The sequence below is a fragment of the Gasterosteus aculeatus genome, chromosome 3, assembly GCF_964276395.1.
Source record: "Gasterosteus aculeatus chromosome 3, fGasAcu3.hap1.1, whole genome shotgun sequence".
Taxonomy (NCBI): domain Eukaryota; kingdom Metazoa; phylum Chordata; class Actinopteri; order Perciformes; family Gasterosteidae; genus Gasterosteus; species Gasterosteus aculeatus.
In genome coordinates, this window is record NC_135690.1 from 3,088,035 (window position 1) to 3,115,312 (window position 27,278).

The 27,278-nt window shown below is 45.9% G+C and overlaps 3 protein-coding genes across 3 annotated transcripts; 2 read left to right on the forward strand and 1 right to left on the reverse strand.

Annotated features, from left to right (window-relative positions):
- Positions 1 to 4,174: 4,174 nt before the first annotated feature.
- prmt5 (protein arginine methyltransferase 5) lies at positions 4,175 to 10,293 on the reverse strand. Its single transcript, XM_040171405.2, has 16 exons — positions 9,536 to 10,293; positions 9,099 to 9,217; positions 8,141 to 8,226; positions 7,845 to 7,979; positions 7,647 to 7,759; positions 7,489 to 7,538; positions 7,200 to 7,363; positions 6,952 to 7,113; positions 6,772 to 6,849; positions 6,477 to 6,535; positions 5,989 to 6,111; positions 5,336 to 5,511; positions 4,973 to 5,176; positions 4,749 to 4,859; positions 4,603 to 4,667; positions 4,175 to 4,510 (listed from the first exon to the last, which is right to left on the reverse strand). The coding sequence occupies exons 1-16, from the start codon at positions 9,631 to 9,633 to the stop codon at positions 4,358 to 4,360; spliced, it is 1,896 nt and encodes a 631-aa protein (XP_040027339.1). The 5' UTR covers positions 9,634 to 10,293; the 3' UTR covers positions 4,175 to 4,357.
- Positions 10,294 to 10,506: 213 nt separating this feature from the next.
- On the forward strand, positions 10,507 to 11,574 carry psmb11a (proteasome 20S subunit beta 11a). Its single transcript, XM_040171406.2, has one exon. The coding sequence runs from the start codon at positions 10,507 to 10,509 to the stop codon at positions 11,572 to 11,574; it is 1,068 nt and encodes a 355-aa protein (XP_040027340.2).
- A 202-nt stretch (positions 11,575 to 11,776) lies between these two features.
- psmb5 (proteasome 20S subunit beta 5) lies at positions 11,777 to 17,396 on the forward strand. Its single transcript, XM_040171407.2, has 3 exons — positions 11,777 to 12,098; positions 13,674 to 13,980; positions 16,984 to 17,396. Exons 1-3 carry the CDS (start codon positions 11,874 to 11,876, stop codon positions 17,265 to 17,267), a joined length of 816 nt encoding a protein of 271 aa, XP_040027341.1. The 5' UTR covers positions 11,777 to 11,873; the 3' UTR covers positions 17,268 to 17,396.
- The last annotated feature ends 9,882 nt before the right edge of the window (positions 17,397 to 27,278 follow it).

The following is a 27,278-nucleotide window of genomic DNA, read 5'->3' on the forward strand; positions in this document are numbered from 1 at the left end:
ACCCAGCTAGTCCTCCAAAGATGTCTTTGGTGTAGGAGTAGTCTCCCCCGGACCTGGGGATGGTCGAATCAAAGTCTGCATAGCAGCGAACACCAATGGCTTCGATAATGCCGGTGGAAACCCACACAATGAGACAGTTTTTGCTCAACGCTCCACCATATAAATGTATTGTGAATAGTATAGTCACAATAGGAATGGACTGGATGACTGAAATAAGTCAAATTTTCGGGCTGAAAAGCATGATGTTGCAGACATTATGCTCAGCTTAAGCTTTAAAAAAGGGAAAAATACAATTTCCATTCACATGATTGTCGGGGGCATTTGTGCATAGTGCGAGTCTCTCAAGAATGTGACCTTTTAGGTGGGCCTGTGACCTAGGGCAGTCCAGGGTGAGATCAGGGTTGCCCTGACTGATTGTTACGGCCTGCCTATCATGCCATAAAGCCACTGCCCCCCCACTACGCTGCAGCGGCTCATATGCGCTCTACAAGCGCGTTCTGTAATGGTAAAAATGTTATAACATTGGCTTGTGCTAAACCTGTGTCTCAAGTGTCTGTTTGACCCTGATGTGCAAAAGCAGAAAAGATTTAAGGTTTCCATATGCAGCTGTGTCTGAAAAAGGGAATTAACTTGCTCTCACGGGCGCTCGTACAAAGGAGCAGTGTGTGTTACCCTCATCTTAACCTTGGTTCTTATCTCGACTTGGTTTGCAACTTCTCCTACCTGCCACTGAGAATGGCCTTCCTATGTGTATAAAAACTCAGCGTTTTTACTGCTCGGAGACGGCATCTCCACAGAGCGCTGTGATACGTGCTGGTGTATTTGGCCTCCTGCTTGCAAGCAATAAATGGACTTTTTGCAACTTTGATCATTCACCAAGACTGTTTTTATTAGATAAACATTGAAAGAATTCATTCTCTTCTCCAGAACAAGTTTTATTGAAATATTCCACAACAATTTGGCGTCACGAACAGGATACGCTGACCGTCCGTCAAGGCTCCAGGGGACCGTCCGGGGAAAAGGCCTTTTCCAGGATCACCAACTGATGATCCTGCCTCATACCTCCTTAGACAAGAGAGAAAGGACCGGCGGAAACCAAAGAGTCCTGATTGACGTCACGTGTATACAGCGAAAAAGAATTAATTTCTACAAACTCGGGTAAGAAGTTGAAATTCCAATTATACGTACGTTTAAGGTTGAACATAACGGACACAGATGACTGATCAAGTGGTTGTGATAGTTCGGGGAATTATTTTTTTATTTTAAAGTATTGTACATGATTCTGGGATATTTCCAAAGCATCACTTCATGCGGTTGTAGATAGGATTGTGTACGATTAGGTTTTCACTCGGAACAAATTCTCCGAGATCGTAACACAGATCGCTGGACTACAAGAAGACAGGATTGCTTACGGTAAAGATTTCACTCGGAACAAATTATCCGAGATCGTAACGCAGATCGCTTGACTACCCAGTTAAAATAAGACCGTTGTTATTGACCAAACGTGAATTCCACCTGTGGAATAAGACCGTGGAAATAACACACACGTGAGTTTTACACTGAAGCAGGTCAAATAAGACCGTTATTCACCTACGTGAATTCTACTAAAGTAACTGTAGACCGGGGTGATATCTAAACGTGAATTTTACGCTGAATTACATTCAAAATAAGACCGTTGTTATTTCACACTGATGGCATAAAGTTAAAGTTAAAACACTCAACGAAGCCCCATTATTAATGGACATGGCTGAAATCCGGTCATCATTGTCGACAAGCCGAAGTTGTATTGGGGCGCTCGCTGCTTTTGCGGAATTATTATTAATTTATTTATTTAGAGTACAACTTTCGGACAGAAACATTTGATGGTGATGGTGTCCATTTTAGCTCGAGCTAAAAATGTGCAGGTTTGTAATTAACAATTAACCACCAGCCCTGAGCTCACGCTTTGCTGCATAAAGCTGAGGCAACAGTAACGTGCGGACTCACCTTTTTGGGATGCCGGTGACTTGAGACCCCGTGACAGCTGCCGATAAAGTAACGGACTTGATTGAACGGCAGAGATGATTGAACACCTGTACTTAATAGCCTTGATCAAATTTAAAAGTTAGTTGTTTTCAACCAATCAGCGCCGTCAAGACGTCTCAAACCCCGCCCTCTCTAGCATTGAATACCCAGCGCTCCTCTCCCTATTGACTTTATACATTTATTCTTAGCTGGTTTAAATTCAACGCTTATTTTTGCTTATTTTAAATCAGGCTGAGACATAAAGCTGATATGATTGAGATTGAAAAGAAAAGTACCAGTTACCAAACTTACGTGGAATCATCACATGGGGAGATTAAATGTGTAAGCTTATACACTACTTGATCATACTCACCTGCATAAAATGGTTTGATACTGTGTATGAACTTATATAAGTATGCTGTGCATATTCTATATATTATTTTTATCACTTTAAAACCAACTGTTCTGTCTTAGTAACTAAAATTCATGATGTGAAAATGTATCAATAGAGCTGTAACCTTTGACATCTCAGCATGTTTTAGATTAAATCTCCCATAGTCTCATGGTATGTGACACACATACACATGTGATCATGCTTCTTCCTGCCATAATACATCTGATTATTAATTTCACACGTATTGAGGAGAATCTTTTGAACACTTGTAACACACGGTTCCATTATATTGAGCCAGATCAGACATTTGTGATTGAAGAGCATATTTAGCAGCTTTTGTAGTGTCTACAATGGTTAAATGGAATTTGACATTTGCATTGAAGCAGAAAAACACTCCGACTGCAGTTTAGAGCAGAATGACTAAGCTTTCTTACGCCTGAACGGCCGCAAAAGGTGCAAGACCCTTGAGACAATACATTTACACTAACAGCATAAAAGGTATCAGACAGTAAACCTGCGAGTTGTACCTCGATTTTTCGGGTACATGTATTATATACATTGTTAGAGTGAGCCATAACTCTTTCATGGGGGATTTCATGGGGAAAAGTTAATCAGAGAGGGAAATCTCCTTACCATACACATTAAAAACTATGCCCGTATGCCACCATTCTAGACTGATTCAGACATTTCTAATAAGCTACATCAGCGATTCCCAGAGAGGTAATTTACAATAAATAGTTAATTCTCAATTTTGAAAAGTTGGAAATTAATATCAAAATATTTATGATGCGGCACATTAGTTATGTGAAACGTTAACTGATGAAGCACAAACTAAACGAACAGATTATTAAAACAATAAGGTTCTCGCTCGAAACGGCTGCTCTTGTCCACCTGTCGTTATTCAACAGTCATGTCATGTAACCAGTCAGGTGTAGAGACCATGGTGACTGGCTCCGCCCCCTTACTGTCAAAAAGAACAGAGAGCACGTAGAAAACTCCTTCGAGCGCGAGCAGAGATTCTCCTCGCGAGCGACGAAGTTCACGTTTCGCAAGCGAGCAAATATCTCGCTCGAGACGGACTTTTGCTCACGGATGTTTGATTTACGAGCGCGCATCAACCGGATTTGCGCTCTCGAATTTTAAGTGATTTGCTGCCAGAGACTGCAGTAGCCTGCGTATTGTGGTATACAAAACATACATTGTCGGTTAATACGTTTTTAAATAGGTTAAATTCTTAAGGTCATTTAATCATTGTTTTGATCAGAGTTGTGATTAACGATTTGGGTGGGCCGCAAAAGATTTTCAGATTTCAAATTGGGCATTCTTGAGTTTGGGAACCACTGAGCTACATGATGAGAAACCCAATACTTTGTGGAACGTGGTTACACCAAACAAAATTCAGAGCCCAGGGAGAACGTTACGGACTTTTTATTGACATGGTTCAAAGACAAACAAAACGGTACTAAGAGACGGCCCCAAACAGAACGCCCTGTGACCTGAATGGCAGGACTTTCCTCGGACCCTGTGTCATGGCGATTGGCATTTCATTAGTACAGTCCAAGTATCGATATGGAATGCGTGTTTGATAAGGCAAAAGGTTCTGTTGGATTAGGTGTGCATGTCGGCTAAGGTCAGAATAGGCCAGGGGACAAAGAAAGACTAACAAACAGGTGAGTTGGTGTTTGACCAGATCTCACAGCAGTTAATACACTTTGTGTACAGGTGATGTCTGTGCCTGATGAACACATTTCTCAAAAACACACGGAAAAAATCTGGTTTATCCAACAACTGTTTTTATTTGCCGACTCAAAAGTGCCCAACAATGGTAACTTTAAAACGCAGCACTGCACTTTTGTTACACAACACCAGATATTCAACTTAAAAAAACAAAACAAAGAAAATAGGTGGGAACCTCAACTTACACGGCCATCAATTTTTACAGGAACGTGTGTGTCGTGATTACAAGCCAATGGTGTAGGACCGTCCAGCAGGATTGTGGATGGCGGAGCAGGAGGGCTCGGTCACGGCCCATTCATACCACACCTTCTTCCCGTTGTTGCAGCGCCAGAAGCGCACTGTGACATCCTCATCGTGGGATATGGAGATGGGTTGCTATCAGGGGGGAGAATTTGGGTTGATGAACGAATGCAAACGGGTATATGCTCTTCAAATTTGCATAACCTTTTTTTGTCTTTGTGACTTACTTTGAGGGGGAAGAGGATGGGAAACCAAGAGAACATTCCAGGTGAATGAGTTTCTGGTTTTATACCTTTAACACAAAAAACAAACATTTAACATTTTGATGTAAACGTTGCAAGACATGACTCGCCTCTTCATAAGAATGACATACTGAGTGTGACGTCTTTGTACAACGTGGTCTCAAAGTAGCCAGCGAAGCCGTGCAGCACGCAGTTACATCCCACTGAGAAGGTGAGGCACTGATACCGGTTATTGTTCATATCTGAAGGAAGAAAAGACAAGAACAAAGAGTGGTCAACACATTCACCACACATAACTTCAAAAAGATCCATTTGTCCCTGGGCATTCTATACGTGTCAATGCGTTTGCGTATACCTGTTGTGGGGTGTTTGAAGGTGAAGCACGCTTTGGGATCGGCCAACTGGTGGAAGTTATGGAGGCGCACCACGTAGGGCGTCTCGAAGTGGCACTCCGGGTCCTTGTCACGTTCCCGGCACCCCCGCACTTCGTTGTAGAGCTTGGAGGAGGACAGGGGAGCAAGGAAGGACGTGTAGGAACAGGGGATGCTCACGCCGTCATCTGAGAACGACGGGTTTGAGACGCATGAAACAAAAAGGTAATGGAGAAGGACAAATGCTTTCCTCTGGGTTGATGCGGCACACAACGACTTTGCCTCAGCAGCATCTGCATGTGTGGATCCTATAATAAATTTCACACTAATAGCAAAAACTCAAGTACCTTTGAGGAAGTGCTGCGCTCCATCCAAGCACTCGGGGGAAAGTTCGTTGTCCCCGAAAGATCCCAGCAGTTCGCTGACGATTATGTCGGCCTTCTCGGGCGCCGCCCAGTCCCGCATGTCACACGACACCACAGTCACCTGATCCCCCCACTCCTCAAAGCGCCAGTTCTCCAGCCTGAACAAGTACAGGAAGTTGTTGGACCGTTTGTCGGAGGCATCCTCACGCTTTGGAGGTTGGCTTGGCGCTAGTGCAGTGCCAGCTCAACACTTCAGAGCAGGCCGAATGCTCAGCTGATCCGTGGTGTTGCCGCTTTCATCTTTGCACTGAACGTGGAAAACGCTTTCAGAAAGTTCTGTTAAGTTGTTTTTTTTTGTTAACCAAAAACAGATGGCATGGGAATGTTATGCGGATAAGGCCTCACTGTGCGTTATTAATAGTTTTAGTTTGTATTTTCAGAACTTCTACGGCAAATGGCAGCATTCCAAGCTAAAAAGAGATCGAAAAGAAAGACAGCGTTTCCCAAAAGTGCTAAACCAAGTCATGGAAATACACCTAACAGATATAGTTTCCACCTAATAAAAGTGTATAAAGGACACACACACACAAGGACGGAGCTGAGACAGCATGAGCTTTGACACATATTCCACTCACGTGATCACAGCGTTGGGATTTTTCTCCACGGCGTACACCTTCAACTTCCTGTCGGCCTGTCTGGCAGCACGCAGGGAGGCGTTGACCAGAGGACCCCTACCGGCCCCCAGCACCATCAACACCCTGCGACATTGACACATCAGCGTTGGAGCTCAGCACCAAGTTACTTCAGACAGCTGCTGCAGATTTAATGCAGACAAAACAGCAATATTATTCTGTTTACTGATTGTATCCCTATGGTTGAATGCACTTATTGTAAGTAGCTTTGGATGACATGTAATGTAAAGGTTTACGGCCCAGGAACTACAGGTGTAAATTAGTTTATGGCAAAAACAGTATAGCCAGGAAGCTGTGAAATGTCCCTTACAGATGAATAATGATATCTATGTTAGTATGTTACCCTGTTCAGCCACTAAAGGCTTGAAATAGAGCTCTACAATGAAAGGAGTTTTTGCTGGCAAAATGTAATCTTGGGTGCAAATACTCACTGGACGTTTGTGTCTTTCTGCTCCTCTGGAACTCTGTCTAGTAGACATTTATATATAGCCTGTAGACACAAGCACAACGCAGGGAGATCAATACGTTGATGGTGTAACCGTGCAACACAAATGACAATCCGTCCTGACAGTACAAGCTCTCCCTCCAGTTACAGACGCACACGTTGACGGGAGAGCAAATTAGATATTGGCTAATGGAATGGATGATCAGCGTCAATTAGCTACTATGAACACGCCACCATTTGTATCGACCTAGAAGAGGAGGGATTTGGTTCAATAGGCTTACCTGTTGGTACTGGGAATATTTAATAGGATCCTTCTCAAACACTTCGTATGTCTGAGACTCCAGGTTGTCCATGAGTGGCTGAAGGGAGAACAGTATTTCAGTCTTCATATAATTTTTTTTTTTTTTTAAAGGATAACATTTATATTGTAAACATGTGAAAGGTGCTGAGCACTTCCTTACCTGCAGGGGGGACTGCAAGTAGTCCTCGTAGCCCTTGGCAAAAAGCTCGTAGGAATTGGGTGCGGGCCGGTTCTGGTTGAGGTATTCCAGGTACTGCAGGTAGGACCGGAAGTCCTTCTCAGTGTGGCGACTGGTGCCTGTGAAGACGAACTGGGCTTCCAACTAAAAAAACAACAACAATTGATTGTTTACAATAAAACACTTCCGCATTGGGAAGTTTTTTGTTTTATTCAGTTGCAGAATTGTACCTTGAAAAGACTGAAGATTATTTGCTGATGGGCTTTGGACAGAACAGGAAACCCCTTCTTATTAGTTAAGAAGATACTGGTGGGAAGTATGGCTGCTTTGATAGGCTCCCCGAGCCACTTATCAATCACCGCTTCTGAAGGCATGTCTGCTCCAACCTCAATGGCTTCAGGAATAAAAGAAAAAGAACAAAAAACATTTTCAGTAGCAGACACAACACATAACCATTTCTCTGTAATGCACTGACTTTGCCCCAGGCTGGTGCTTCAGTGTGCTCCCTCTCTCACTCACCGAGACAGATCCTCTTGTTGTAATCACAGAGGGTTCTAAATGAGTGCCACCTAAAGGAAGAGAGGGATGTAAACAAAATGAGTCACGGATTTAAAGGAAATCGATGGCAGCTGTATTAGCATGCAGACGGCACCAGACAGCTCAGGAAGCGGACTAACCAGCTCCAGGTCTTCTCATCAACACTTGTGTCTTCGTCCGAAGTGGTCGGCTCATTCTCAATCAGATCTTCCCGCATGTCCTCTGACGCCATCAGCGGGACACGTAACCAGAACTGATTGGACGACAACAACAGTTAGCGGTGCCAGTTAGAAAGCAATGTACATGTGCATGTTGCGTTTGTTTGGGCCTGGTCTTACATTTGAGGTGTGGTGTCCAGTGTGGATGTGGTTAAGCAGCAGACGGGCTAAATTGGCACAGTTTGGGCCTTTCAGAGGGATCATGAAAACCGGCAAACCCAGGTATGCTGAGAAGTTCAACTCCTGGACCAGAGCCTGGACGGAAACAAAGAGGGGCGGAACGATGAGACGCCGATGATACACAGAGATTCAGAGGGGGTTGACTGGAGAAGATAGTAAAATCTGGAGATCAAACTATTTTTTTTAATAGTGTCCACATTCAAATTATGAAGAACTTTCCAGGTTGAAGAACTTACAGCCTCTGAGTTTCGGCGCTCTGTCTCGAACTCTGAATCTGCGTCGATCCATTGAGAGAGTTTCCCAACAATAAGAGTATTCCAATCTACACAAAGCACAACGGTTAGTTGTAAGGAAAGGGGGCATTCACTGATGTTGATCAAAAATACTGTACTTATATATAAAAGCCAATTTTGAGATGCCGGTCTTTTATTCTGTTAGTGATGGTATGACAGCCAGACCAATGGATAAAGTAAACATGTTTACGGTGCACAACAACTAACTATTCATTCTGTTGTAATGTATTGTTTCTGTGTCTATGATACAATATAGGCAAGGCAAGGCAATTTTATTTGTATAGCACTTTTCATACACAAGGCAGACTCAAAGTACTTCACATTATAACATTTCATACAATAAAGTGAAATAAAATGCAGGAATTAAAAGAATTAAAAACAGCAAATAAAATTATAAATTAAAATCTTATTTAAATTGTTTAATTAAAAGGCAGAGGTTAAAAGTGCAATGTAGGTAAAATTTAGCAGAAGGCGAAGCTGAACATAAAAGTTTTCAGTCTTGTTTTAAACGTGGTCAGAGTTGGGGCAACTCTTAAATCTTCAGGAAGTTTATTCCAGCTGTTTGTTGCGTAGTAACTAAATTATGCTTTCCCATGATTTGTATTTACTCTGGGAATCACTAACAGATTGGTGTCAGAAGATCTTAGTGATCTTGAAGGCTTATGTAGTGGAAGCATATCAGTGATATACTTTGGCCCTAAACCATGTAGTGATTTATATGTGAGCAGTAGGATTTTGAAATTAATTCTCTGACATACTGGGAGCCAATGTAAGGATTATAGCTTGTCAGCTTTGTTAAAAATATGTATTTTTCATCTAATACCAGCTTTGTCGCGCTACTTTCTAAAACTCCATTCAAAAGTGATTAATAATAACCCAGTTAAGACAATAGAAAACAGACCTCTTCCACACAGCAGCAGGTCTGACCGAGTGTGCGCTCCGGATCGGGACTTAGCGGGCTCCAACTCAAACTCTCTCCTGAACCTCGAGTGGAACAGCGGCATGCACAGGAAGTCAAACCTGGACGCAGGGAAAGAACGCATCGCACTTCAGCATTGTTATCGTTTATAGTGCCAGGTAGAGGTGCAACACATACAATCACTCTAGTTAACAACCCCCCAGACCGAAGACACGAATACAAACAGCCTATGTCAGTAAAATAAACACTTCGCACCAGTATCATGGTTCGTTGTGATTGGGCACGTGCTGGTAATTCACCGGCTAGCTCAGCTAGCATCACGCATTGACATGTTGCTAGCTAACCAGTGGGTTCCTCTTAGGCTCCGTCTTACCCAAAACAACCTAAATTGAACGTGTAGGGTGCAGTAGTATCCTCACCCAAGTTTGGCGACCGCAGCTAAAGTGTCGGCTACCTCTGGCACACAGTTCAAATCTCTCCCGCAGGATACCCTGCTCCCCGTGCTGCCGGACGCCATGATTTTAGCCGACTGAATGGGTTGACTTGGGACCGTCTGTTAAATACCGCGAACGGGGAAACGGACGCCATCTTGGATCTGCGGGGAGCATAACGCCCGTTGGGCAGCAACGTGACGTAGACCCGAAATGGCGTTGTAAGCGCTGCAGTTGTATACATCGTAAAATACCACGATGACTTCGCATCCAAGGTCTTCAGCTTCTGAAAACGGAAAACAACGTTTCATCTTTACTATCAAAACTTAACCGGACATGTTTTAAACATCCCACAGTTGTATTTAGTTATTTTAGAAATAAACAACAGTAACCGTTTTTTCAGAATAATTAGAAAAAATGTATCCGTATTCAATCAAATTAAATGTTGTTTGCCCTAAGTCTGTTTCAATTCCTTCAGAACTAAATTCTATATCTTGAGGTTATATAGTAGAGAACAAGAGGAAAGAAATTAAGTCTGTCAGAAGATCTGCTGTTGGTGGACGGTGACTTAACAACAAAGTGAAAATGATGAAATGTATGAACTTGCACACAACTAGAAAGATGACTCTGCCACTCTGCAAAACATTAGTGTTTGCAGAAAAGGGCTTCTCTTGATATCATTTTCACAGCAGGCTGGATAAAATTGCACTTATCTCAATTCAAATTGTTTTGAATGCAGGCCTGTGCGTGTGTTTGTATTTGAGAGGGCTATAAAAGGCGAACTTTGGTTCTTCAGAATAGAAGTCAGATGAGCAAGACTTGTCTGCCGCTGGATTTAAATACTGTTTTTCAGACCAGTTTTTCAAAAGGAGAACTTTGGTTTAATCATTACTTTTTGCCCACCAATCTTTGGAAAAGGCACTCGAGAGGCACAAGAATCTATCGGTATCTGCCACATCATGGCGTTGGAAAATATTTCTGGCTTCAGAGACACTTCTGTGCATCGTGAGTGGTTTCCTGCCTATCATTTCGAAGATACAGCAGCATCCTTCCACATGACTGACTTATGCAATTTTGGATTGCAGAGACTGAATACATTTGGAACAAACAGGGGAAACCTACAGGAGTTCTTGTCGCCACCTTTGGTGAACTCTGCCCCTTTCCACCACAGACCTCCAATGGCTGCTTCCCCAGCCAACAACTCAGTGATGGTCCGCAGGCCTTTCCCTCTGTCTCATGGAACAACAACCTTGGGTTTCATCTTCCAAGGCGGTGTCATTGCGGCTGCAGACACACGGGCCAGTGCCGGGGGACTTGTTGCCTGCCCAGCCGTTCACAAGATCACCCCGATTCACTCCCATTTAGTGGTCACCTCCTCTGGAAGCGGTGCGGACTGCATGCTGTGGGAACGAATTCTAGCCAGAGAGATCAGACTCTACCAACTGAGGCACAGACATCGCCTTTCGATACGAGGCACCGCCAAGCTCTTGTCATTCATGCTGCACCCCTTTAAAGGGACTGAATTGTGTGTTGCTCTTACACTGTGTGGCTGGGATGAGGAGACAGGTAACGGCAACTGTGCAATGAGGTCAGAAGACTCATCCTCTGCTGCTGATGATCGCTCCTTAGCTGTTGTCAGGAGACAGGACGTTACTTTGAGGGCACATTCCACATCGCCCAACAGTGGCCCGAGGCTGATATATGTGTGCAGCGATGGAGCCCGGCTGCAGGGGGACGTCTTCTCTGTGGGCTCTGGATCTCCTTATGCTTATGGAGTCCTGGATGGAGGACTAAGGTGGAGCCTAAGTAAAGAAGAGGCTGTCTCCTTGGCAAGGGAAGCAGTGTTCAGAGCCACTCACAGGGACGCCTACTCGGGGAACAGCGTGGACCTCTTCCACATCACAGCCCTAGGCTGGAGCCAAAGGAAGAGAGAGGACCTGAGAGAGGAATATTACAGAGACATGGAGGGAAGGGAGAAAAAAGCAGAGGAAAGAAAGAGAGGGACCGCATCAGAGGATTCGGGATGAAGTAGAACAATGTCGGTTCAGGAGGTGGCTGAGGGTATAGTTTAGGTTTAGGAGTTTAGAATCTCCCTCAATTCATCCACTTTTGTCAGATAGCTAGAATAAATCTTTACTATAAGTATTTTCAAGCTTTTTTTAGCCTTCATTCTAAAATCTCATGTTTTCATCTATCCTTTCATCGCAACAGCACATCCGCTGTCCGCCCAACAGCAGGGGGCGCTGTGGGGTTTCACACCTCGACTCAATAAACGTTCGCCCCGTGTCCGGCGGAAGTTGCTTGTTCATCGGACTATTTTTCAAAGATGGCACTTGCTAGTGTGTTGAACCGTGATTGTGCGAATTTTTCTTTTGATAATTGTCAAACTTCTGGCTTTGGTTGCGGACCCGAACAGAGTGGCCTGGGATTAGACGCCACGCCGGGAAACGGCCTCAGTTTCTCGGTTAGAAACCCTCTGTGTGGTGGAGACGAGGACGGAGTCGAGAGGAAAATAGAGTTCCTGCATGGGACCACCACTTTGGCTTTTAAAGTAAGTTAATGTTAGCTAATTGTAGCAATCTGTTGTTAAACGTAAACGAATCATAGTAGCTGTTAACATAGGTGTTTGTTTGGTACGTTATATTTTGAAGGATTCAACATACGCTACGTTGACTGGTGCATGTAACCGTTAGCATGCTAGCATAGCTACAAACCGCTTTCTCATTGCAGACGTTCACTTCACCATCAGCGTTGTGGTGACTTTTGTTAATCGTGTCTAGCTCCAAAAGCCGGTCGGTGATCGTAAGCTAGTCATCACTGTGTGGACTTCACAGCTTTACCGTGTCCCAGATGCATTATAGTCTTTCCGGGAGCATGAATGGGAAGGCGACAGTCCTGCAAATGGCGCTTGTGCATCATCTACTCATCCCTTATGTTGACATAACGTTAGTTATGCATCTGATCAATATGTATATTATCTATACATATTTTAGTTTGATTGTTAACGAAATGGTTTCATCTGCAATAGGTATAGGTGATTTGTTGTATTGCTATAAGGCGTGTTATAAATGTTATTAACTGTTTCAACGCGTTCAACATAACGTTGGTTGAGTCATTAAAACACCGTATGCCAGATTAAAAAAAAACAGTTTTGCATTCTGGAAAATGTTTTTTCATCCCTAATTAAACTATGTTCCAATACATGGATATTGAGCTGCGCCACAGATTTTTAAAGTATGTCAAAGATTTTTACTTAAATATTTTTTCACTTTTGTTTCAATATCAGACAATCTGAATATTTGTTCAGAACTAGACATCAAATAAATACACCAGGAGTATCCAATAAATAAAACTCTAAAATAAGAATAAGGTGGGAATTCATATAAAAAAAAGAGAATGGAAAATATAAAGTGTTCTTGCCGATTTGGGCTGCAAAGGGTTAAACAAGTCTAAGAAAAGAGGTCAGAGGTGTTTGCGTTCCACTGAAAGAAAAAGGACTGTAATCTCATAGGACAAAATAACAGAGCACAGCAATAAATTCCTGCAACTAACAAGATTATAGTATGAAACACCTTCTGCCTCTGTGCCACAGGACACCATAGTGTTCTGTGGCACTATAACTCATAATAAAGCCGTATTTTGGGGGCATATGCTGTTATCACAGTGAAGCTTTTCCCCTTTGAGAAGTGCAGAGCCATCTAAATACTGGACCAAGTCTCCTGCTGTCGCTTGTGGAAAAAAATAAGATAAAATAAATCAACTTTATCCGTTAATCCCTGAGTGTGGGGGGGGGGGGGGGTGAAAACCTCTCCAGCAGACTGCTTCCTCTCGCTGACCGAAATCTGCTGTCTTTAGTGCCGTACAGCTGCTGTTACTGCCACTTAACTGATGGAGGATTTTAGAGGGAGCAAAGGTCTTTTTATCCTGCAGCTTTCAGACCGAGCTTAGCCGTATATCTCTTCTTGCACAGTTCCAGAACAGCCGCACATGCTTGCTTTGTCTAGATAGGAATAGAAGGTAGCTCATGGGGAATAAAACCGATCGCTGATCCATCGGTGTGAGTGTCCCCCTTCTGCAGTTGTGTACTGCCATTAATGTGTTTCCCTCCTGGGGCTGCCTCTCTCAGTTCCAGCATGGCGTCATTGTTGCGGTGGACTCTCGGGCCACAGCGGGCGCCTACATCGCCTCGCAGACGGTTAAGAAGGTGATTGAGATCAACCCCTACCTTCTGGGCACCATGGCCGGTGGAGCTGCCGACTGCAGCTTCTGGGAGCGCCTGCTGGCCCGCCAGTGCCGCATCTACGAGCTTCGCAACAAGGAGCGCATCTCGGTTGCGGCGGCCTCCAAGCTGCTCGCCAACATGGTGTACCAGTACAAGGGCATGGGACTCAGCATGGGAACCATGGTGTGCGGCTGGGACAAGAGAGGCCCAGGTAAATACAACCCCTGTATATGAAAGCGCTCTCCTTGTAAAAAGAACGACGTCTGCCCAAGGTGATGTCCTCCTTTGTCCATCCAGCAGTCTAAAAACAAATAAAAATACAGAAAATGAGCAACACCATTGAAACATGAGCTGATCAAGCCTAATCAAACCTGTATCGACGCATACATTAACTGCCCACTCGCACCCTGTAATTTTCACACATTACTTTAGATTTACAGCCTGTGCAAGGAGCAAAAATAATTCACTCATTTAAATACAGTTTCAGGGGTATTGGTCACAAAAGACCTGCCATGTGCTTTAGCCTTAAAGAACATATTAATTGCATCCATTACTTTCCAAACTCTGGTTTAACTAGAGTGGTTAGCTGTTCAATATTATAAGACATTATATATAGCTCTGTTCTTGCAGTGCAGGATAAGGACTTCAACTGTCTTGATACAAGAAAGAACTGACAATCAACATTTAATCATGAGATCATTTTAAAGAACGTAAGTTTTTCTTTTCAATGTACAACCCTTTCATGCAGGGACCGTCAATTCATATGGCTTCCCAGTTGTGTGTGCTTTAACCGTAAGCCCACGTAGTTCCCAGACCTCCCCACCTGGTGGTACTGCAGCCTCTTGTACGGCGCGGCTTTTCGACCACCACCACGCCGTGTGAGGCCGTACATCACCGAAGGTGTGCTTAAAGAGGCTGTCACACTGACCCAGTAATGAGAAATCAATGAAGCCGGGACCGCGCGCCGGCCAGAATGCGGCGCCATGATGGACGCCGGGTTCCGGACAATTGGATCGGATGGCGTAATGCACGTGCACCCCACGGCAATCAATACAGGCTTCGTTTGCGGAGCAGAGAGGGCTAGACAAAACAAAAAATGTTGGCCCGCCCGTGTGCCGAATGGCGTGCGTCAAGTCCTGAGCTATCAATCCGGGAAATAATGATCCCTGCGTAGGTTCAGCATGTGCGTGGCGCTCTGCAACGGCCGCCATGATGCCAATGGCCGACTGTAGAGCCAAATGTCATGTAAATAAATCAATCTTGATTAGACGGAGAGCTCATTAGCCGGCTACCATCAAGTCAAGAGCCCTCGTTCCCTCGATGGAGTCGGTGTCTGAAGCTGCGTGTGAGAGAAATCGAATAACGTCCTTGTTGAGGAAGATGTCAAAACCGCCTGTATGCAATAAAACTGAATACTATGACACTCGTAATCAGTGTACGCTAAATGCTTGATAACTCCGTGGAGGCCTTGCTCTCCGAAAGACTCCTCTCTGCGGCGCGCCCCCCCCCTGCACTGCTCCTCACAAGGACATGAAGGGGATGTGTGCAGTGCAATGCTGCTCCCCCCCATGAGCAAAACAAATAAAATCCACATTGGGGTTTGAGACCTTGCCAGAAGACCCATGTGTCAGTTTTACCACCACTCCCTCGAGGTAGCCCCCCCCCCTCTTCCCCCAGGTCTGTTCAACTGCTGCTGCTATTTTTTAATTTATTCTTGTTATGCTCCCGATCCAGCGGTGAATTGTTGTGGGAAGGGCGACACTGACCCAGTTGATGCTAGCCTGTGCTCCTCCCGCCCCCCACCCCCACCCCCGGCCAGCTGCAGGGCTCCTTAAGCACCTGTCAGGGGACTGACTGAGTGGGAGCAGTCTGTTGGCTGCAATGCTCCACACCTTTTTTCTTCTCGGCATTCATCAGTGGCTGCATGCTTTTCTACGTCAGTGTTTGAAGCGCAGAGCCCATTAAGCAGAAGCGCGTCGGGATCCACAAAGACCCAGGTGTCTTTGGGAAGGGAAATGGATGTGGAAAGTGCTTTTTGGTGCCGCTCGGCAGCTATACTTGGACCCCCTAAAGAGTCCTCATCCACCACCGTCACACTCGACACGAGAGGCCTCCCCCCTTCCCCGTCTGTTATGTTTTTAACGAGTCCCTTAGTTTTTCAAGAGGAACAGACGGGTCTCAGAATGGCAAATTACCCCCCTGCATAGACAGGCACGGGATGATTATCATGGCAAGCTAACGACGGGTTGAGGAAGTTGCAATTTGCCAGTTGAAAGCAATGGTAAGATGCTCCCTCTTTTTTTTCTCCCCCAAAAGAGCAAGTGGCTCTCATCCGTAATAGACTGTCACTAGTTTAGTCGGCAAGCGAGGATGTGCAGTCCAAGGGCATTTTCGGAGTGTTTTTTAATGTGGGAGATTGAGCGGTGGATATCGGGAAATTTCCTGCGTGCATTTCTCTGCAAGAGTATAATTTTCACAGGTTTTCAGAGCTGTGAAAAACATGCTTTTTTTTCCAGAGGCTGTCTTTTTTTTTTTTTTTTTTTTCACCATCTGCGGGGCCGGCCGTGGGCGGGCTTACAAGCTGGGGCTGGCTTGTCACCCACTCCACGTCACTCTGAGGGTTAAGGCCCGAGCCAGTGTGTCACGGATACCGACACGCGTGTGTCCATGAAGCGTGGAGCAAACTGTCGCTCACAGGTCTGTTGGGTCTTTCTGCACGCGCGTGTGCGTGGACCTTGAGGTTCCAGGGAAATGTTCAATTGGAGTGTGTGTGAGGATACGAATGTGTCATGTCCAGAAGATGTGAGCACGCTGTTTTTATTTCATTTTTTCCCCCTTTGCTGCTCCCTTATGCGGAGTGCACTTGCACGGATCTGGGTTGCTGGTCGATAGTTCAATTTTGGCCTGTTTGCGGATCAATGAGACCCGGAGCTGAGCCCCCGGGGCAACGATGTTGCCCGTGCCTTGTCAGCAGGTTCCACGTCTGGCTTGGTTTTTACATGAAGGGGTGAGGCTGTTCATATCGGCCAGCCATACTCCACTTTGAGAGCTTGCAGCTATTCCTAGTCGCTCTCTTTCTCTCGCTCTCAGCCTGCCTGACGTAGCTCATCACCTGAGCCAGGGGAACGAAGGACGTTCCTCCCCTTAACACCCTCTCTCCCCTGCCCCCTTACCCCCCCCCCACCCTCCTGACATGCCTTTTTGTCCTCCCCAGGGCTCTACTACGTCGACTCCGAGGGCAACCGCGTGTGCGGCGACCTGTTCGCCGTGGGCTCGGGCTCCATGTACGCCTACGGCGTGATCGACAGCGGCCTGCGGCAGGACCTGACGGTGGAGGAGGCTTGCGAGCTGGGCCGCCGCGCCATCTACCAGGCCACGTTCCGCGACGCCTACAGCGGGGGGCAGGTCAACCTGTACCACGTCCACAGCGACGGGTGGACCAGGGTGTCCCAGGATGACGTGCTCATGCTGCACCAGCAGTACAAGGGGCAGGCTTAGTCGTGTCGTATCGTGGGGGTGGAGGGGCGACTGGGGAGAGTTGGGAGTTTCTACTAGTGTTTAGGATGTTCTAAAATGTCAGTATGGTTTGACACATGAATAAAAATAAAAACTTGATTTCCACTTGTATTACTTGTCTTCTTATTGTACATCTCCAGCGGTGCCAGCGAGCTCCTCCGGCACAGAGGGAGATCTCAGGGGCCGACACGCTTTGATGCCGTGTGGGAGGAATGCGGTGCTCGCTCTGCATACGTTTAATTTGGACCCCACACTGGAAAATGATCTTCAACAATAAAACCTGTGAAGTTTTTCTTTTTTTTTTCCTGAAGAGTGCAGCTTTTTTTTTTTTTTTTATTCCACCTTTTGCAGGTTTTGAGGCGGTGAGCGGCATGCCTCCGAATTGACCCTTTTTAAAGAGTTTTATCTGCTCACTCTCCTCTGTTCTATAGTCGTTTCCCACCGCTGCTGTTTACATTTCAGTCATCTGTTCCCCCAGCTGTGGGGTTGTGAGGTACATCCCTTTTTCCCTTTGTGTTTTGTCGCCCCTGTGTGTCCTGCGTGTATTAGCGCTGTCTAAACAGCACTATTTAATTGCATACCGCCAGCCTCAGTAATTGTGCCTCCTGAGTTGTAACGGTGCGTTTACATTTCATTGGTAATGCTCCCTGCCTCCGCCCGCACTGCAGAAACACGTCTTTTAATTGGAAGCGTGCTGTTTCTTCTTTTAACCCCCCCCCCCGACACTGAGGATGGGCGCTGCTTCGCGCCGATGTGCGCGCCCTGTCGCCGGGTTTCACAGTTGGATATAGACACTAATGCAGGGGACGGGGTGGACGTCCGAAGCGCGTGCACTTGCAAATCAGGGTTAAAAACTAGTATCACAGGTGAGCAGTCTGCTGACGGAGTAGAAATGGGATTTCGATAAATAGAAATGAGCGGGTGTGGTGAGCTTCTTAGTGAATTAACTTCACATGAAATACGGCGTCACAAACACGTTTTGAATTTCCTCTTTTATTTTACATTACATGTATGTGTTTATTGGATAGGTTTGCAGATATTTTTGCACATATGCTCATCAGAGCTGCCAACTTTTCAAAAAACCTTGGAGTGAGATTTTGTCGGGGGTGACCAAAATTTTGCCGCGCACGCAGCCACACACGTTGGTGGCTCAAATATCAGGAAATTGGAATTCATTTGGCGTAGTACCCATGTTGTACCCTGCATTCTGGTGGTTTGTGGGGCCCAAAGTCGTTGATAGGGGCGGCCTACTGGAGATGGACAACATTGGTTACATTCTGTGAAGCAAAGACATAGCTGATGGTCCACCCCCAGGACATTTTGGTTTAAGTAGATGTTATTTCATGCATTCTCGTGGATTTTTGGGTGGTATGCCTGAACTTATTCTGATTTATGTTCATCTGCTCATGACTTGTTGGGCCTTCTAGACTTGAGCTGAACATTCAACCAGAAAACTATTGCTGTGCCTCAATGACTGTCTATGTACCACAATATAGCCTAATTAATAGACCTGTGTTTAAGATTAGATTAGCAGCAGTGCTGCTTGTTATGACAGCTGAGTTTACATTCACCACTCAAAATCACACGCACAAACACAACAAATAATTTCTTTCAAGATTTAAAGTTTAAGAGAGTGAGTACTTAATTGAACCACATGTCATTAACATACCTTAGTCTTTGCTCCTCCTGAGTTTCTCCCGCGGTTGTGTCTGTTTGAAAATCTTCTTCTGTTGCTAACTTCGGGACTCTTTGGGGTAAATAGGATGTCTATGCAGCGAATGGGTTTACAGATGCGCTCCTTAGCGCCATCTATTGTCGGGGAGTTTGAAAAGGAACGAACGCGCTTCGGCCCAAAATCAGATTTTTTTTTTTGCCGTGAGAAATTGGTTGGGTGGCGTGAGTGCGTGTGAAAACATGCAAAAGCGTGTGTCACACGGCGAAACCGTGAGAGTTGGTAGGCCTGTGCTCATGGTTCCCAGAGGAAGAACCCCACACTTGGTGGATACCGTAGTTTTTGTTTTGTCTAGTGGAACTATAATATAAAAGCATACAAAGCAAATAAACTAAGTATAATTGTAAACCGATACTTTACACCTCTTAACGATGTCGTTTATCTTGTTATCGCTGGATGCTTCAGGGCAAAGTGTCTCTGTGGGAAGGGGGGGGGGGATCCCAAAAAAAAGGAAAAAATTGTGTTTTCCCTCCCAAATTAGACATACCGCTATGAAAAACAGACCAGCTGGATATTGGTCGATGCCAGCGTCACCAAATCCCCAGCCCACGTGCTGCCATCTGTCCGCTGGACAAATGGGTCCTCGGTCCCAGGCAGCAGATCCCGTCTAAACGGTCCTTAAGGGTTCCCGACCACTCTTCAGGGACTTCTCCTTCCCAAGGCGTTTGTAATGGGACCTTCGGTAGGGGGCGGCGCATCTTATCAGCTATTGGTTGTTCCTGTTGATGCTTTACTCGAACAGAAAAAAAACAAAACAGCCGACGAAGAGTCTATTTGGTTTGGGTAATGACTCCCTACTGGCTGCCTCTTGCCCCCCCTCGAGGCTTCCCGGGCTTCACATAATCAGCGCGCACTGAACGCACGCCGCTTCTGACAAACAGTCGTCGCGGAGGTTCCGCCCCCCCCGCGAAGACGGCAACGCTCTTGTCATTCCCGTCGGCTCCAATCGCGACCAGCAATGTTTACGGGCAATTCCATTTTCTTTTCTATTTTTTGGACTCAATCAATTCATTGACACGAACGGACGCAGCCTGTTAAAGCGAGCAGCGCCCCCGCTTCCCAGCATGCACCTTGGAGCTCCTGGCGCTCCGGTGATGATGATGGTGATGATGATGCTCATGGGAGCTGAGGAGCACCTTACCATTAACGCACACTGTGCCTCCTGAGGCCTGGAGCGGCGCAAGTGTTTATCCCTTGTCATGACACCTGACTGTACAAATGGGGCCTGTCGGTTTGTTTTATGGTCAGCAGCGGGGGGGCCTGGCCCCCAGGCAAACAGCAGGCCGGGTCAGGGAGACCACGGCTAAAGACGTGCAGCAAGAGCGATGGTGGCTGCCAAGGTCCCTCCGCTTACTCCCATGTGGCTCCTGGCTTTTTCTTTCTCTCTGTCTGTCTCTGTCTTTCTCTCTCTCTCTTTATATATATATATACAGCCCCCCCCCCCCCATCCCCCCCCACCGACAGACTTAGTTGCTACATGTTGAAGGAAAATGTGTAATATACAGATGTATATCTGTCTTTATTGCTTTGTGCTTAGCCCCTTTTACCTTCTATAACGGCGTCAGTGGAAATTCTGAATTGTGTAGGTTGTCATTTTCGTAAATCGTTGAAAAGTAGGAGAGGGGTTCTGCTTTATAAAATGCAGCTTTTGGACTGCGTTTTTTCCCCTTGTGGGCGCTTCTGCTTTATAATTCTGACAGAAGAGTACGACCCTGCAGTGTGTTCTTTGTCGGTTTGAAGTGTCACTCAGAGCTGTGGTAGCCGGCCCCAGCGGAAGACCCATCTCATGAGGGACAACTCTTCATCCAGGCTAGGAGCCCCCCATCTCTCTTCTCTCCCTCCATCCATCCCTTTTTTTTCTTCCGCTTCACATTGACTTAATCCCCCCTGTTGTGCCCTTGGCCAGTTGCCCGCCTCCCCTCTGGCCTGATCCCAATGCTACGTTACCCCCTGGTGATACGGACGTGGGAAAATGGAGGCATTAATTACCCACCCCGGAGCTCATTACCCGGACTCGGCCCACTCAGTTTCCTGGCTTATCACCGACTCGGCAATTGTGATTCAGCTGCAGCCCCGAGACACAAGGGTAATAACGGAGGGTAGCCGTCCAAACCGGACGATCGCCCACTGATAGATGATCCGCAGGGCCGGACGTGACGGAACTGACAGGAAGAGGAGGGGGGTGCCTTCCCCGAAAGTGATTGACACGCAGCGCTGGCAATGGGACGGTGCGTGAGTGAAATAATTTATGGCGTTCTCTTCCGGAGCCGAAACAAATGCCAGAAATGAGTAATGACCCCCTTCAGAAGTTCAGCTTCTCTGATCGCAAACAATAGCCCAGGTTGTCACCGCTGTGGGAATGACAGAGTCGAGGAGGAGAAGCTAATGGACTAGATCATGGAAATGGCAGTTTAATTACACACCAGGGCTCTGTCACGAGTCGGCATTGTAAAATTGGAGACGTCGTCTACGGTCAATGTGGTTCCTTGTTGCGGCACAAAGAAAATCGAGGCAGATTGTTGTTTTCTTTTTGACTGCCTCTCTATCAGTGTGTCCTGCTGCGTTTCTTCTGCCATTGGGGGAATTTGGTGTGAATTGTGAGCCAAAGTCTTGAGTGCCGAGCAGTTGGCCTCGTTTGTGTAACTGTGTCTGTGATGTTTTCAGAAGCACTGCGGTGGTAAAGATAAATGTTTTTATTTTTCAGTCTTTCAAGCATTTCCCCCCATTTGTTCCTGCCACATCCAATTTACCATCTTTAAGTCTGTATCCCTCTATCAGCAACTTCCCCTCATCCTGCCGTGCTATATACGCTGTCCACCCCCCCTCCTGCGCATGCAGCATTCCCCATCCTCACCCTCCCCTCTACATCTCACCCACTTTCTCTACCCTTTTTGCCTTATGCTCAGGACTCCGGCTCTCGTTACATAGTTTGACCTGATGATTCAGTTGAATGGTGCCCTTTCTCCCCAGTGCCCCTCCAAGGTCCCCCCCAAGCAGCAGCACTTAGCGTCTTCGGCAGCCTCGGCTCTTTATCCGTGGACACAAAGACAGCGCGGCTTCTGCTACTCAGCCCCGTGACCTCTTGATATTATCACACAGGTTGTGTGGTAAGAGGGTTGCTTTATTTAAGCCGGACTCTCCAGGTGTAAACGCTTCAGGCCATTCATGTTTCTTTCTCTGAAACACTCTATTTCAGATCTCAGGCTTCCCCTTTGACTCGGGCTTTTGCCAGTGAGAGCCAGCAACCGCGCACCTCCTGATCCGCAACCACCCTGCATGATTCCTTCTTCGGAGCGCATGCTTCACACATTCGGGGTCACCTGCTCTGCAGCTGACTGTGATTTGCCTTTAGTCCCGGTTAATCTCCGCTATGCCACTGCATGCTGAGATGCAAATGGTATAGGCTCAATCTGTCCCATTTCTCCCCTCCGCCCTCCCACTCGATGCTCCCACATCTGGATGTACAATCGTAAGGAATGGGATGTTAATCCTATACATAGGTTAATGTTTCGATGAGACTGTTTTGCCCTCCTCCTCTGCTTTGAAACGCCACTTCTTTTGCAGCTTAGTTTCACCCCTTGAAATCCACTTTACCCCCCCTTCCTTTTAGCAGTCCTTAAGTCACTTTAAAGTAGTATGCTGATTTAGCTCTGTGAAATTGATGCAGCAGAACCACTGATGCCATCTTTTCTGCTCCATGCATTCTTCTCCTTTGTGAAAAGCCCTTATGTACATTAACCACACTGCAGCTGGATTGCAAACAGTTGGGTCCGGGAGATTCAGGTGTTTTGTGCAAGTAGCGGCTAATGTAGCTTGCTTGCTTCTTTCTTTTTTTCATTTTTTATAGTTTCAGTCTCAAGTGATGTCACTTAAGGTTTTGTAACAGATCCAGAGCCGCTGAGGGCTTCAAAAAAACTATTGTAATCCTCAAGAAAACAGCGTTTGATGTTTGAACTCGTTTGATTTCCCTATTAAGGATGGAAAAAAAAACATATTTTAAAAATGTATTTAAATATATCACGGTGTCTGGAAATGCCATATATTATGTTTCCTGATCCTGATTCCTGATATTCTGTATTGGCTTGTTGCGACTACTCTCTTTACAAGGTTAAATAAGTAAAGACTCCACATTGGTATGGCAGCATTATTATACCACATGGAATTTCCAAAAATATCTGGTACATAATCTTTTACAAACAATTGCCAGGATTTTAGCCTCACACATTTGGTCCATTTATAAAAGATGAGATCTCAGCTATAGAGCTTAAAATAAAATAGTCTGTCTTCAAACAACGCCTGGCTGCAGAGCATTTGTAATAAGTGTAGAGTAGATGTTTGTTGTGTAGCTTAAAACTCATTGGTCATTGTGATCATCATCATTATTGATCATTGTGTGGTCAATGTATTACAGCAGACCAACACACCATGTTTTGCTACAGAAAGCAATAAAAAACATCCCGTCTTGGTTACACGTTATTATCTGCAGGGCCCCCTGTAAATGCTTTCAATTTGAACTCTTTTCCACCAAAGAAATGGTCCCAGCGAAACTACAATACGAACATATCATGAAGTGGGCGGATGTTCAGCTCAGTAAGTGAACGGCCCAGAGAGTTTAGCTATTTCTCCAAATCCCCAAAATGGTCCACTACAATTGAGGTCCCCACTGAGAAAAAGTAGTTGATCATCGATTGCAGGTGAAGTCATTTGTATCTGCACTTGACACACAGACCTTTTGTACAGCGTACTATCGAAGGATGCGGCAATGCACAGAGAAAATAAAGGAATAACTGTCCAAGTATCTTGTTATAACGGATAACTTTATGAACAGAGGCTTTTCTTCTGAAAGCAAGATTCTTAATGCAAGATTAGGTAGAAGACGAGAGGAAAAGCCGCAAAGGCAGTGCAGTAGATCGCCTGCCATTGATTAGAAAAAAAATCACGTCACAAATGCATTTCGTGTGTCTATGTTGCTCCTATAGGGTGTGACTCAAAAGCAAGGTGACTTTAAAATGAGGGTGAGAACTGATGAGACGATGCCCGGTACAGATCGACACCACACAGGGATGTGTACTCTCACTGGGGTGAGGGTGGGCAGAGGGGGGGACCATATGCCATGGAGAGCCAAAAGCCAGCAGCTTTTCATTCTAGCAGCTCTCCTCAGCAGGTGACTGAGCGGATGAGCTCTTCTCCTTCTACCTGACAGAGTGCTAATTAGGGGCTCTTTGGCGGAAACCTGCAGCAAGTGGTTGGCTGCACAAAAAAATCCACAAATGTATTGCCAATTAAACCGTAAAAACGGAATAATGTCCAACACCACAGAAGTATATGATAATCTTAATTCAGGGAGTTCAAATCTTGACAGTGTGGGCTCCAGTGGAACTCTATAAGCTTAGTGGGTGGGGGATAGCAGGGGTCGAGTATTTGTGGCACTTTGTGGTCACCACAAGCCGCTCATTTGCACCATTGTTTGCGGGAAACGTAAGGTAAAAATCTAGTAGAAAGGTGGGGGTAGTATTTGATGGTAGCATGGGAGGCACAGATGTAACTAATTGCACAATTAATGGCTTGATTTCATCTCACTGCATCAGTGTACCATCACCGAGAGCCGGCATGCAAAATAACCGAGCCTTGGAAGAGGAAGAACATAAATGGCATGCAGATGTCATTGACGTTATTAGTTAAGCCCGCGTGTGACAATGGCCAGCTTGCAAATGGTCTGGAGACTTTGTTTCTTTCAGGAACATATATTCCAAGTAGTCACGGCTGGGAAAGCAGGTGTAACTAATAGCATCAAAAACAGCTGGATTGCATTGAGGGGTGGTTGTTGCAGGGTCCTGATATTGTGCACGCTGACTCCATGCCAGTGGCTTAACGGGACCTCTCAATGGAAAAGACACATCATTAATGTGATTAGTTCCACCTGCTCCTCCCCTTCTGTGCCAACTCGTCAAAACGTTGGATTTTTGAGAGAAAAAAGGCCTTTCCGCAATGCACTTTGTTTTCTGGGATTCTGTGGATCCACTGCAGACATAGACACTGCAAAAATCTATAACCTCAAAGGTAAGCGTCTGATTTGTGTTGGAGGGCTCCCCCACAGTATCAGGGCTCGCGGTTTTACACTGTTCTATACGGGCAAAACCCTCGTGGATGATGCAGTGATGCGAGTTACTCCACCAATAGTGGCCTTCGGTGGAATGCAAGTGGGAACGTTTTCTCTGTTTATTGAAAGCAACATCTTTTTTTATTTGCAAAATATCATTGTTTATTATCAGAGTTGACTTTGCCCTTGAGTATAGGTGTATTTTAGTAGAGGCAGTGTAGTATGTTAAAATTCTCGCTATGTCTCAGCGATATGTGTTTCCTCCACTTCCCATCTGTTTCCTCCAAGGCCTTTGTGCAAATTTGCTACCCCCCCCCTCTCTTGTTTAAACATATGAGGGTAAGCCCGGACTTTGCTTTGCCTTTGCCTGTAATCCCTACCGTTCCTGTTGCTACAATCCCCTTCATCTAACTATTCGGTGGTGGTTCTTATTGCTTGGGGAAGGTCTTCCGGTGCCACTGTTCATCGAGGATATTTAGAGCCACGGGTTGTAGTTCTCCAACACAGCCTTGTCAAACTGTTCAGGTGTATTTATACAATGTCTCCTCCGCAGTGGGCGGTGGTGTTTCCGTCCCTGAACATAAACCATGAAAGTGTTCTAACTTCTGAGTGTGCAAACACTTTGGTTTGTGTAGTTGCTCCTTTCATAAATATATATATTTTTCACCTCCAAACAGATATAAACTCTTTCATGGTCTCGGTCTTTAACTTAACCTTTTGCTAGTCTTATTCCTGTAAATGAGTTTATGGTGAACTCAGGAGAAGAAAAGCCCTCCAAGAAGCTTTTGGCTGGCTTCCTCTTTATCTGCAAATCGCACCGATTCTGGTGGCCTTAAATAAAATTAGTTTGCTTGAGTTGCTCAGTTTTGATAATCGCTCCCCTAGGCCCATTTAAGTGGACCAAAGCCCCAAAGCTGCCATCTTCCTGCATAATTGGTTCTGAAGTCCGCTTAGGGGAGGTCCAACTTTCTGGACTAATAAAGGTTTAACGCAGCACAGAAAAGTGAAGGTGCTACCTACAATCCAAGATGGTTCTTCATAGGGATGCTATACCAGAATCATTAGCTGAAGAACCCTTTGGGCCTATAAAGAATGTTTTTTCTTTAAGATCCATTGTCCCCAGGTTATTGTTGGCACACAAACAACATATGTATATACTGTACTGTAGCAGATGGGTCACTCAGCTTCACAAGGCCGGATGTCCTGCCAACTAACTGTCCCCCGATTATTTTTCTCGTTGCAAATGTTTACCATCCTAAAACATCAAAGATGGAGGAAGAACCCTTTAATATCCTGAAGAACATTATGTAAGCCATGTAGAACCATCTAATAGATAAGATGGTTCTTCAGTCAGTCACATTTCTTTGTGGATCGACGCAGCCTTTTAAAGAACCATTCTTTATGGCACACGGGGGGCTGGACATCCGACCCGGCCTTGTGAAGCTGAGTGACACAATCTGCTCCTCTCCTTCCTACTTTCTCCCTCCTACTTCCTCCTCCTATCAACTGCCAAGACTCCTCGCACCAGCCAAGGTGAGTTAGAGTAGCGTTGGTGGCGCCCCGTCGACATGTGGGGGATTGCATTTTGCACGCCTGTCTCCGCCCGTGGGGGCGTCTGCAATGCACTTGTATCTGGTGGATGGCGAGCGCCTGCACGGCAGAGTCCGTGCAGGCTGTGTGCGCACAAGTGGACGGCATCAAGGGCCACCGCGCCCCGATTCTTCCGTGCGGTTTTATCCTGTGCATCGGGGGACCTCGGGTTTTCTGATGGTCTTCCACTTGAGCACAGTTCCTCCCTCCCTCCCTCTGTAAAGGGTGCAGACAAGTGTGTGGGTTCAATTGCACGACTCGGAGACACAAGAAGGTGCAGTAAACCAATTTTACTGTTGGATGGCAGTACAAACACGGGTGTAAGAATCCGACAGGAGGCAGGTAGGTGCAAAGGTCGTAAACGTTCCGGTCCAAGGTCGGTACATGGGCAGGCAGTTGATCACCAGGCAAGGTATCCGGCAGGGAAAAGGCAGAGACGTAACGCGTTAACCAGGCAGGGGTCGGTAACAGGGAGGCTATCAGGAGTAAATGCTGGAACGCTAGGAACATTGTATCAAAGACGAACTGGCGACAGAGGACAGGAACCCACAGACTAAATACACCGGGTGAT